This window comes from Sinocyclocheilus rhinocerous, unplaced genomic scaffold (genome assembly GCF_001515625.1).
Source record: "Sinocyclocheilus rhinocerous isolate Xijiao unplaced genomic scaffold, SAMN03320098_v1.1 scaffold877, whole genome shotgun sequence".
Taxonomy (NCBI): domain Eukaryota; kingdom Metazoa; phylum Chordata; class Actinopteri; order Cypriniformes; family Cyprinidae; genus Sinocyclocheilus; species Sinocyclocheilus rhinocerous.
Genome location: NW_015662177.1, coordinates 18,954 through 32,181, shown reverse-complemented (window position 1 = coordinate 32,181; position 13,228 = coordinate 18,954). Strand labels below are relative to the sequence as shown.

At 34.4% G+C, this 13,228-nt stretch overlaps 1 protein-coding gene across 1 annotated transcript in view; it reads right to left on the bottom strand.

Annotated features, from left to right (window-relative positions):
• LOC107727934 (integrin alpha-E-like) overlaps window positions 1-9,048 on the bottom strand; it is a 20,233-nt gene extending 11,185 nt beyond the window's left edge. Inside the window, exons 1-20 of the mRNA XM_016537981.1 lie at window positions 8,952-9,048; window positions 8,643-8,745; window positions 8,422-8,498; window positions 8,210-8,283; window positions 7,425-7,536; window positions 7,288-7,338; window positions 7,133-7,189; window positions 6,875-6,996; window positions 6,641-6,792; window positions 6,361-6,514; window positions 5,941-6,085; window positions 3,983-4,104; window positions 3,753-3,904; window positions 3,473-3,626; window positions 3,072-3,216; window positions 2,335-2,405; window positions 1,902-2,022; window positions 1,588-1,718; window positions 1,097-1,234; window positions 798-1,001 (exon numbers count right to left, since the gene is read on the bottom strand). Coding sequence (XP_016393467.1) covers window positions 798-1,001; window positions 1,097-1,234; window positions 1,588-1,718; window positions 1,902-2,022; window positions 2,335-2,405; window positions 3,072-3,216; window positions 3,473-3,626; window positions 3,753-3,904; window positions 3,983-4,104; window positions 5,941-6,085; window positions 6,361-6,514; window positions 6,641-6,792; window positions 6,875-6,996; window positions 7,133-7,189; window positions 7,288-7,338; window positions 7,425-7,536; window positions 8,210-8,283; window positions 8,422-8,498; window positions 8,643-8,745; window positions 8,952-9,018 — 2,352 coding nt within the window. The 5' untranslated portion in view covers window positions 9,019-9,048. The remainder of the gene's footprint in view (window positions 1-797; window positions 1,002-1,096; window positions 1,235-1,587; window positions 1,719-1,901; window positions 2,023-2,334; window positions 2,406-3,071; window positions 3,217-3,472; window positions 3,627-3,752; window positions 3,905-3,982; window positions 4,105-5,940; window positions 6,086-6,360; window positions 6,515-6,640; window positions 6,793-6,874; window positions 6,997-7,132; window positions 7,190-7,287; window positions 7,339-7,424; window positions 7,537-8,209; window positions 8,284-8,421; window positions 8,499-8,642; window positions 8,746-8,951) is intronic.
• Between the last annotated feature and the right edge of the window lie 4,180 nt (window positions 9,049-13,228).

Below are 13,228 nucleotides of genomic sequence, written 5' to 3'. Positions count from 1 at the left end.
AGACATTAAAGGGGTCATATGATGTTGTTAAAAAGAACATTATTTTGTGTATTTGGTGTAATGAAATGTGTTTTAAGCGTTAATGCGGTTTAAGGTTGAAAAAACACATTATTTTCCACATACTGTACATTATTGTTTTTCCTCTATGCCCCGCCTTTCTGAAACGCGTCGATTTTTACAAAGCTCATTGTTCTGAAAAGCGAGGTGTGCTCTGATTGGCCAGCTATCCAGTGCGTTGTGATTGGCCGAATACCTGTGACACCATCACACTGTGACGCCATCTCCCGGCACGTCAAGACAAAACCAATAAAACCCATTGCAAACGAGGCATTTGTTGCATCCAGTGGGGACATAATTACTGATTATAATGACTTATACTGTGTTTTTACATGTTGCGTATCGCGCGCCGCGCCGCGTAAACATAAAACCATGTCTGCATGTCTTCTTTTTTTTGCATTGATTTTTGCACTTATTTTTGAAAGAATTTCTGCTATATTGGGATTTAATTGTTTTTATTATTTTATTTTTTTAATTTCATTTCATTAATTTGATTTAAATAAAATGTATTTAAATAATTAATATGAAACATTGTTCTAATAATTCAGATAATGTCCAATTCTCAAATAAATAAATAAATATTATATATAATAAATGTTATATATTACAATAAATATAATACATAAAATAATAAAATATAATGAATATAAAAATAAACTTTAGTCTATCAAAACATGTAAACACTCTAACAAAGATTTATTAAAAAGCTCAAGGTGTAAATAACATATGCTGAAACCCACTTGTGAAAACTGAAGTCCATCTATGAATCCATTGTAAATGTAAATGCTTCCAGAGGAATCTATTTCCAGCGGAGCACCCACTGCTACATCAGTGAACTTGTTCCCATCAATATCTCCTATCGATGCAATGGCTGCGCCAAACCTCGCAAAGGTCTGTCCTGCATCACCCTGCAGCTCCATGGCCACACTCTCAAACCTGTCCTCCTTTGGCATGATTTAAAAATAACCCCATGAGACACAAATCATGTTAAAACATTGTCCACATAAATCCAAGAGCTGAAAGGAGAGTATGATCTTACCTGATTCAACCTGTACACTAGCACTTTGCCTTCTTCCCCATTTTGATGGAAATGTGGAGCGCCAACTAATAGATAATCTGTGTATTGATTTCTATCAATGTCCAAGGTACAAAGAACTGATCCAAAGTAAGATCCAACCTATGACAATTATACATTACTTCATTATTATCATATTAGCAAATGCATAAACTGGGGCTTGATTGTGAGCTCCAAATCAATCAGAAGAAGAAAAAAAAACAATCCTTTCTAATGTAATAAATGGTTTAAATTAACGTATTTAACATATTTAATTTATTATTTCACATTTATTATGAATTCATATAATGCATATCATTTAAAGATTACTTTATTCAATTTGGTGGAAATTGGTCATACATTTGTGATGTGCAAATAAAAAAATTGAGTGCCTAAAGACTTTTAAACTTTAAAAAACGTTTAAAAAGCAAACAGTCTGGTGTGTTATAGTGTGTAATAGTATTAACTACAAATACCTGATCTCCCTGGAGCACATACTTTTCAGAGCCATTGAAAATAAATACTCCACCAGTCAAGTTATACCGTGGTGCACCAGAGATGTAGAGTGTTTTACTTGGTTTTACTTTAGCAGAAGTGACACTGTAACCTGTGATCAGGAAGGAGAGTCAACTAACATGAACCTGAGATGACTTTCATTTATCCAGGTTTTCACAACATTTCCTTTAATGATGTTTAAATTCTCACCCAAATAAATGTGAAACCTCCTCAAAAACCCCTTTAAAAATCCATTTTCTTTGACTTACTTTTTTGGTTTCCAACCATCACTCACCTAAATAGGAAAATTTGGGTCCATTGTTAGAGTCATTCAAGAATTTCACGGTTTTATCAGATTGCAAAATGACTCCACCACTCCAGCCAAAGGCTCCAACTGCTCCAAAAAGTACAGAATTCTACACACACACACTCACACACACACACACACACACACACACACACTACACTGAACAATTCACACAGTCTCAGCATTCAGCTCAGCAGCAACAACAAATCTCCACACACACACTCACACACACACACACACACACACACACACACACACACAAACACACACACACACAAAACAGAAACAAATGAATGTTATTAGTATATCAATTAATCATCTTGGGAAAAGTTGTTGCAAACATCCACACATTCTTAATAGTGTTTGATACAAAGATTCGTTTCTAAAATAAAAGGTATCAGAAACCAAAAATCCTACTTACGTCCTGCATGAGATGGGAGCTGAAGCCAGCTTCAGCGAGCTGGAACTGAAATCCTGCACCTTGCTGATTATCTGAGACACAAAGTGGTTAGATAATAGCATGAAACTCATTTCACACGGTAAAACTCACATTAATATTATACTGCATATTCATTATCCACTTGTACACTCCTGACAGACTATCAGTTTATGCATTGGTAGTGGGGATTTTTCAGTGACCATTTCTGCAAGTTACACTGATAAATGAGTAGATGGCAACAAGTGAATTTGTCTTCACGGGTTAGTCATTGATCATTTACTCAAACGATTCATTAAAACATTCGGGAACTAAACAATTAGCTTTTTATGGGGGAGTTACTGAATCATTCACTTCCAACTTCCAATCATTCAAACCAATTCTTTCAAGTACATAGATTCATCCACAAAAAAAACATGCATGTGTTAATTGGAGACACAACACTTAATTCTACTTTTTTTTGTTTAGAACAATGTCTGCTGGTGGTACATAACTGGGAATACTGTATTTAAAATGGCATACTCAATATTTACTTTTTGTTCACTGAACTGTTAAATAAAAGTAATAACACTCTGAAATTTGTGTGGATGCACTGCAAGGCTTAATTATCAGCTAGGCTTAATTTTACAATGGCTGTTTATCAGCTCATCCAATCAGATTTTAGCACTTTAAAACTGCCTTTCTCATTTACATAGTGTAATGTTTGATGAAAACATTCTTACCTTCAATTCCTGTTAAATTTTGTTGCAGTGATGACAGAATGTCATTTAATGCGGCATAATTGGAAACCTTGTAAAACTTCTCAGGATCTGCTATTTGTGTCATCTCTTGTATTGCTTCAGTATCATTCAGAATGCCGCCACCAACCTAAAGATAACATGATGTTAGTGCAAGTGTTTGGGTTTTATGATTTATTTTGTTAAACCATAAAAAAATCATTAACTATACAGTAACAAACTATGGGTAATATAGCAGATATGAGTGTTTTAGTAGGACTGTCAAACCTAGAAGTTACAGTAATCTGTATATGTAACTCCAGCATATGATGACTTTCTAAAAAAAACTTTAAAATGAGATTTTTATCTAAAATGCTGTTGAAATAATCAGTAAACAGGACACTTACTCCTATTGAATAGCGAGTGACACCTTTCATTTGTGGCATGTTCAAAACATCTGTAAGATTCATTGGATCTCCCAAAATTTTCCCATCAGACAATACAATTATTATTTTTCTGGAGTTACTTTTTGATCCATTCTCAGGGATGAAAATATCTGTGCTGTAAACAACCAATGAAACCAGTGAGACCATGACATTAATGTATCACCAACAAAAGTGCTGCATGTCAATCAAACACTTAAGGTGTAAAATGTCTAGTATTTCACATCATAATCTGTAAACTCACAGGACATGATGGATGGCTGAGGCGGTCTTTGTGATCTTGAGAAGTTGCTGTATATCTTTGACCTTTAGCAAAGCTCTGGCACTGTTCTCATTGTCTAGCAGTGAGAGCTCTGTCCTGATCTCTTGACCATATTGCACAATCGCAAAGTTACACTGAAGAGAGAGTTGTTTTTTTTTAAAAACAAAATGGCCGTAAATGTGTCTCATTAAAATGCTTAAGTTTATACTTGCATCGAAACATGTGTTCCAAACATTGAACATGACATTGTAGATGAAGTCTTTGGCTCTCTGAAAGTCATCACGCTGAATGCTACCAGAGCCGTCCAGCACAAAAGCAATCTCTGTCCCAGAATCTACAAAAGATGATCTGAAACATCAGTATAGAAATGATGGTTTCTTTAAAGACATTGGCCTATGCATCTGTAGTACAACACCAGTCAGTATGACATAATAAATGCTGATTTATTTCAAACGCTGAACAAAGATTAGTACCATCATCATCATCATCCTCATCCTCATATGCGCTTGTGTCACCATCCAACTGGGTGTCTCTTCTCATCCTCTGTTTAACTTGTGGATCTTGACAGAGATGTAAATTATCAATCAGATTCCTTAAATGAGTCACACTAAGGCAACAGTTCATTTCAATTCCAGATGTGCTCCAATATCTCTGAAGCATATGTTAATGGACTGTGTGGATTTAACTACTCTTATCATTTCAATTCTTATGAAAAGGTTTTTAATGAAGTGAGGCAAGATTTAGTTTTAGAATTTTTATCAAAGATAAACTTAAAAAAACTTTAATAAATCATCTTTAATTTGTAGTTTATATCTTTATTATGATAAGAATGGTTTATTTAACTTTTTCTATTTTCTCCTGTCTCTCACCATGAATATAATCATGGTAGCTGGCATGACACTAAACTATAAACAAACTAACCTTCATCGATCCCTCCACCTCGATAATGATTGTTGTTGTTGTTGCTGTTAAGTTTTTCATTGTCCATTTGGTTTGTAACAGCAGACAGAAATTGTGAAGATCTTGATGGTAGTGGCACATTCACTGTGACAGAAGAAAATTTCAAATCTTTGTTATCTTCATTCAATACTTCAGTAGTTACAATACGTGTAAATGTTTCACTCAATCATTCACTGCAGTGTTAACTGCAGAAACAGGATGTACATTCTGTATTAAGGAATACTACTGTATTTTAAACTTACTTCATCTTTGTCTCTTTGTTTTATTTGTACTGTTCATTGTTCAAGCAATTAATTGTTGCTGTAGTGTTGATGTCGAGCTATTAGCGGCGACTTGCATGGTTGCTTAAACAGTGTGAAAATATATAGCTAAAAACTTTAGAGGCTAAATCCTAACTTAAAAAAATAAAATAAACATATCTATACCTAACATCACCTCTGTGATTGCATTCATAATTCAATGCAATTCAATGCAACCTTGACAACAATCCCTTACTGAATCCATGTATTTTATGTAAATTTTTCTTTATAATGCTTCTTACAATGCCCTCTCTGATCAGGGCCTTTGAAATCGTCCTAACCTGCACACACCACCACCCCCCTCACGGCGCCCCTAATACTACGTCAAGGAAATGTCCTTAAACACTAGTCATAGCAACATCTTACATTAAGTTGTCAGAATGTCAAAAAAAGTCCTTGGCTTTTTTTGTGTGTGGCTTTTTTAAGAGTGACATTTCAAGACTGCGATTCATAAAATGAAAAGACCTCTCAAATTCAATTCTTACTAGTAAAAATTCAATTGCGAGGAACACTGAGAATAATAAAAGCTAATAAGACAAAGATATTGCTTTTGTAAGTGGACCTGGCAAACTGTTTCTTCTTATGAATGATTTGACTTGAGGAATGAAGTCAATCTCTCTGTCTTATATACACATGCTCATCTTCTATAACAATAACTTCACTGAAGCAGCTAGTTGCACAAAAGACAAAAGATATGGCAGTATGGCTCTGATCACCTGTGGCCTTGTGTCTATAGCCGAATGAGCCATGATGATATAGAGCCATATCACACTCCTTTGAACCTGTCTAGAGTATGGTAATTGTGTTGCGAGTTTTTCGATTAGATTTTAGAATGGGACCTCTCAGTGTATAACAGAAAATAATAGCTTTTCTCTGTTATATAGCGTAATGTTTGATGAAAACTTTCTTACCTTCATCTCCAATTAAACTTTGTTGCAGTGAGGACTGAATGTCATCTAATGCGGCATAATTGGAAACCTTGTAAAACTTCTCAGGATCTGCTATTTCCTTCATCTCTTGTATTGCTTCAGTATCATTCAGAATGCCTTCACCAACCTAAAGATAACATGATGTTAGTGCAAGTGTGTGGGTTTTATGATTTATTTTGATAAACCATAATAAAATTTAATAAAATTTAATTTAATTTAATACAATTAACCATACAGTAACAAACTATGATTAAAATAGCTGCTATGAATGTTTTAGTAGGACTGGCAAACCTAGAAGTGTCTTCAAGATTAAAATAAATTACAGTAATGTGCAATTGTAATTCTAACATGTACCTTTTTATCTAAAATGCTACTGAAATAATCAGTAAACAGGACCCTTACTCCTATGGAATAGCGAGTGACACCTTTCATTTGTGGCATGTTCAAAACATCTGTAAGATTCATTGGATCTCCCAACATTTTCCCGTCAGACAATACAATTATTGTTTTTTTGGAGTTCTTTTTTGATCCATTCTCAGGGATGAAAATATCTGTGCTGTAAACAACCAATGAAACCACTGAGATCATGACATTAATGTATCACCAACAAAAAAGCTGCATGTCAATCAAACACTTAAGGTGTAAAATGTCTAGTATTTCACATCATATTCTGTGAACTTACAGGACATGATGGATGGCTGAGGCGGTCTTTGTGATCTTGAAAATTTGCTGTATATCTTTGACCTTTAGCAAAGCTCTGGCATGATCCTTACTGTCTAGCAGTGAGAGCTCTGTCCTGATCTCTGCACCATACTGCACTATCGCAAAGTCACACTGAAGACAGAGGGTTTTAAATTGTAATTAAAAACAAAATGGCTATAAACGTGTGTCATAAAATGCTTTAGTTTATACTTGCATTGAAACATGCTCTCCAAACATTGAACATGACATTGTAGATGAAGTCTTTGGCTCTCTGAAAGTCATCAGGTTGAATGCTACCAGAGCCGTCCAGCACAAAAGCAATCTCTGTCCCAGAATCTACAAAATATGCACAGAAATTATGGTTTGAAATGACTGTTTTTTTTCTTCTGTTGTACAACACCATCAACATGACATATTAAGTATAATGTTATTTTTTATTTATAATATTTATTTTAAAGTCTAAACAAAGTACCATCATAGTCTTTTGTGTCACTGTCTGACTGGGCATCTCTTCTCATCCTCCGTTGATCTTGTAGATATTGATAGAAATGTAAATTAGCAAACAGATTCCTTAAAAGAGTGAAAAAAAGACAACAGTTTATTTCATTTTCTCTCAGGTGGGCTCACCTTGACCAATCCATTGACCTTGATAATAATTGTTGTTGTTGTTGTTGTTGACTGAGATGAAAGAGATTTCGAAAAGTAAGGGTTAGGATTTTATCTGTTTGAATCTGAAATACTATTATAAAATCATCCAATCTTACCTAATGCAACAGGATTCAGTTTTTTAATGACTTTTCCAGTGGGGTTCATCAGTTTGCAATCTCCGTTCAAATCCTCAGTTACTGACTCCTTTACGCGAATTTGATTACACATCTTAGAAGAAGAAAAAATACACAAATCTAAATATTTCATCATGTCTTTCAGTAAAAGTCATTCCCTTTCATTTTCATTTCTGTGTCATTTTCATTCTATTTTATTTAATGTCCTATTTTAATGAGAATTTGTGGCAGATTTGAACTCACAGAGACAGAATCACTCTGATTGAGGTTTAACTAAGAGTATACATTGTTTTTTTTCTCACTGGGGAAGTGCTGTCACTATGGTTTTGAGTAACATCACAGTTGACTCACAATGCTGATGACTTTCTCCTGATAGTCACATCATCCTGAACAATTATCCAATATCCCAATAAATAAAGCAAATACAACCCCCCCAGAAATAACTTTGGTATCTTGACATTTCTAGTCCTTTTCACATTTCTAGTTTGACATTTCCTGACATTTAAAGACTGTTTCCTGTTCTCTGAAGGAGAACTGATACATTTCTGTCTGTCACATATGTGAAGGGGAAACCACACTCTGTGAACTGTGAAAATGCTATGCGACAGACTCAAAGCATTGTGCAATCTCTATCTGATTATAAACAGTTTACTTCTTGTTTGGTATAACTTTCAATAGCTTAACCTTTTGTAAGTGAAATCAGGTTAAGTACAAAACAATTGTCGGCCATATCTAACATCCCTGTATTTAAGGATCTTTATACATACCATAACATGTTGTTCCTCTTCTGATGTCAGACTAGATACTGATGCTACTGGTCTCAGGCCTTTAGGCTTTTTATCTTCAAAAGAGATATTGATGTAATAAGACTTTTAGAGTGAAAAAGTAATTGTGTAAATCAGTGAGGACATTATTATGAAATGAACAAAGTAAAGTTTGCAGGGAAATCTTCATTATGAAAAGACAAAGACAAACTTACCATCATAATTTACTTCGACGCATTCATGCTCTGTGCATCTAAAAAGTTTTCCATGTTTTGGTGAAGGAACAAAAACTCTAGAATAGAACAAATTAAGACAATTTGACTAAAATAGATCAATAAATGTTCTTTATGATGATCTTAAAAAACGTTATAAAATAAATGTAATTTAATTAAAAATATATATCTAGAATTATCTAAAACTCGTATAAATGACCAACCCATCTGTTGATTGAATAACAGTTTGACCAAAGAGTGGATCGTCATTTGTGAAATACTTCACGGGAGTTTTTTGAATGTTGAACCCGTTCACACTGCATATCACTATAACATAAAAAATTATTTAGACCACGTACTTTTATTTCACAGGGTCAAAGTAATAAGATTAATTATGTTTTAATAATACTGTTTCTACTTCTGCCCAGACATTTTCAGATTCAGATAAATAAGAGTTTAAAACATGCCCAAACTCAAATAATTGTTATCATTAATTAGAAACATTAACATCAACACAGTAAATAAGTACATACCAATTATAAATAGCAGTCCTCTGTACATTTTGTGAATTTGATGAACTCCACGCTTTAAAAAAAACATTCCGGCACAGTGAGACAGAAAGCAGCTCGTTGTGGTCTTGGAAAAGTAGAACAGCACACAGTCGCTGCTGACTGTTAAACCCGCCCCCTCCACACACTTCAGACAGCACCTTTTCTCTACAGCAGTGGTTCTCAACCTTTTTTTCCAAGTGCAAGTCTCGCGGGCCGCACTCATATCATTTACATATTACGTCAGCAATACAAACCAACCTGATTTATAATATTATAGCGTAAATATTTTGATATCTAATCGATTACATTCATTGAAATAAATAAATAATTATACTCCCCATAAATAACACCCAATTTTGTGAACTTCGGCTCGAAAGGAGTAACAGCACAATCATAGGCGGAGTTTCACTTTTATGCGTGTGGGGGGGCACCCACTGGCAGACGAGTCACGAGCACTTTTTTATATGTTCTACATTTCATGTATTTATGTAACACATATTCTACATTAAAAAAATAAATTTAATATGAACAATAACTGCTGTACAAAGAGTAAAAAAAAAAAAAACTAAAAAAAAACATACCTAATGCAAAAAAGCCGCCTCTTTTTCCGAATTGCGCAGATGACCACGCTGGCGTCTCTGTGTCCTGCAAAGCGCGCTTCAGCTTCCACTCTCTGCGCAAACTATTGGATACAGCGCACATTTATCTAGGTTTTAACGTTTAAACATTGTTATATGCTTGAACTGTTTTATATCTATAGATTTTATTTTAGTCAAGTCGTGATTATTTGAGAAGGCTAAATTGATCAAGCATATGCTCACTCTCTGCCGCTGGCCACTTGGTCGTTACTTTAAATGCGTAACGTTAATTGGGCAATGTGAGTACTGCTCATGTCTGAAAATAATATATGAAAAACAAAATTATTTTACATAAAAACATTAGGCTATAGCTTATATTTATTTAGTACATTTTTAAATTAATGTAAAAACTAAAATGAATTGTAAAACTGAAAGTATTTTTTTTTAATTGTGTTCAGCACGGTGGGCCGCATTTGAATTCGTGACAGGCCGCGGGTTGAGAACCACTGCTCTACAGTGAAGCTGAATTTAAAATTATTAGCTTATTATGCAAAATGTTAAAATGATTTTTATTGTTAAAACGGTATAAACTTTAAAATAATGTTAAATACACACATGTTTACCAGCACTATTAGAACATAACTAGAAACTAGATGCTTGGACAGGATTAAAACAAGTGTTAGCAAGGCAGTGATAGAAGTCTAACTTGTCTGTATAGTAATGCAGTTACAGTTAATAAAGATCTTACATGACACTGACAGTCACACTGACTAGAAAAAGTCCAAATTAAAAGGTAAAAAGTCAGTGTTCCGTTTTTAAAGTGGTCACAATTGACATTGTCCTCTCAAAGGAAACTCTGTGGTTGACTGGTTCTCATACAGATCTGAAAATAAATTAGTTGACGAAGGCTATTGGCTAAATATATTCTGACTGGTCTGAGGCAATCTTATGCTGACTTTGTCACAGGATGTGGTGAACACGGAAATCTGCATCTCTTAACTGAAAAGTAACCAATCCTCATTTGTCAAATAGACCTCAAATAATTTTTTTATCACCTTTCTCTCTTGAATACTTGGTTCTGGTAAAGAGAGCTGATATAACAATCTGACAGCACTGCCCTTGACTTTTCACTATTTATGTCACTCTGCTTGTCTGTGTTTGCATGTTCACGACTGTCAGAGGCCGTTTCTGAAGGCCTTCACAGGGCTTTTCATACTGCGCTTAAAGGGATAGTTCACCCGAAAATTAAAATTACCCCATGATTTACTCACCCTCAAGCCATCCTAGGTGTACATGACTTTCTTCTTCTTTCAGACAAATCCAACCGGAGTTATGTAAAAAAAAATGTCCTGGCTCTTCTAAGCTTTATAATGGCAGTGAATAGGGATCGAGATTTTGAAGCCCAAAAAAGTGCATCTGTCCATCATAATTTTTTTATCACCTTTCTCTCTTGAATACTTGGTTCTGGTAAAGAGAGCTGATATAACAATCTGACAGCACTGCCCTTGACTTTTCACTATTTATGTCACTCTGCTTGTCTGTGTTTGCATGTTCACGACTGTCAGAGGCCGTTTCTGAAGGCCTTCACAGGGCTTTTCATACTGCGCTTAAAGGGATAGTTCACCCGAAAATTAAAATTACCCCATGATTTACTCACCCTCAAGCCATCCTAGGTGTACATGACTTTCTTCTTTCAGACAAATCCAACCGGAGTTATGTAAAAAAAAATGTCCTGGCTCTTCTAAGCTTTATAATGGCAGTGAATAGGGATCGAGATTTTGAAGCCCAAAAAAGTGCATCTGTCCATCATAAAAAGTACTCCACACGGCTCCGGAGGGTTAATAAAGGTCTCCTGAAGCGAAGAAATATCCATATTTGCAACTTTATAAACGGTAACTGGATGCCACTCCCTCATGAACACGAGTAGGACAGTTAGCAGAAGCTAGAGATTATGGTTTATAAATATCGATATTTTTCTTATACAAATGCATTGCTTTGTGCAATGTTAGGATAAAGTACAGCAAACTTCAGCTAGTTGTATACATTGATTTCAGTTCTTTGTGTTGTATGGACAAAAGTGTATTACATTTGGTACACTGTAAATGAGAAAAGAAATACTTCATGGCATTTTGTGGAATAGAATAAGCAACTAATTTGATGTTAACAAAATAGTTTTATTAACAAATGTTCATAAGTGTGCTTGTTTTGATATTATGATACATTACTGTTCTAAGGTTTTGTATTAGTGCGGTTCTTTGTTCATGTTCACCTACTGCATTTATATGATTAAAAAATAGTCAAGAACATTCATATTGTGAAATAATTTTACAGTTTAAAATAACTGTTTTTTTTGTTTTTTTTACCGTGATGTCAGATCTCGACTCTCAGTGTCACATGATCCTTTAGAAATCATTCTAATATGCTGATTTGCTGCTCAAGAAACATTTCTGATTATTATCATAGTTGAAAAAGGTTGTACTGCTTAATGAAGTGTAGAAACCATTATACTGCGACAGGATTCTTTGATGAAAAGAAAGCTCAGAAGAACAGCATTTATTTGAAATAGAAATCTTTTGTAACATTATAAATGTCTTTACTGTAATTTTTTATATATATTATATCCTCCATGACTAACACTTTCCTGGATTTTTGTGTGTGAATCACTACTGAATTCATATTTTTAAAAACAAAATGTCACTGTCTCACATAATAAGTTTATAAAGTTGTAAATATGGATATTTTTTCCTTATACAAACGCTTCGCTTCAGGAGGCCTTAATTAGCCTCCCAGAGCCGTGTGGATTACTTTTTTATGATGGATGGATGGATAAATAATTAAGTATAGTTTGTTGTATAAATTAACTCTTGATTCTGGTACCCACCTCTGCTAAATATGTTTCTGATCTGCACAGCTCGATCTGCTTCATCTGAATGTCACACATCTCATTGGAGAACAATTGAGCAGGCGATTCACTCTCCTCAACTTATAATCAGAGGGAAAAGTTGTTCACAATACAAAAGATCATTTTGTGACACAGGAAAACCCTGTTTAATGCTTCAAGGCAGTCATTTCACCCAAAAATGTAAATTTTGTCATCATTTACTGTCCCTCATGTTTATGATTTTCTTTCTGCATGAAACAAAAGAGAAAATGTTTTTGTCCACTGTAATGAAAGGCAATGGAAAACAAATCAAGCTATATTTTAATCACCATTGACACTCATTATATATGAACAAAAACTTTCTTCACAACTTCTTTTGTAACATGGAAAAAAGAAAGTCACACACGTTTGCAACAACATATGTGTCATGGATTCACCAGGCTCTCCCGTCATAAACACACACACACACACACACACACACACAGACAGACAGACAGACAGACAGTGCGCTCTCTGTCAGCAGCCTTCTGATGACCATCAACTGCAATTCATCAGCTCATCAATTCGGCCCTGCATTAAAGCATTAATGTTGAATTTTATTATTTTTGTGAATTGCACTCTATTCACAGATTGGATTCTTTTATTTATTACAGTTTTTCACTTCTGAAAAGTGAAAAGTTAATACAAAATGTATTTGACTGTTCTGATTTACAGCAGTGAATAAATGCCATTAAAAGATAATAAGGTATCACTGTTTATGTTATGTAAACACCAGCCTCCTCTGACCCAATCCCCAATCC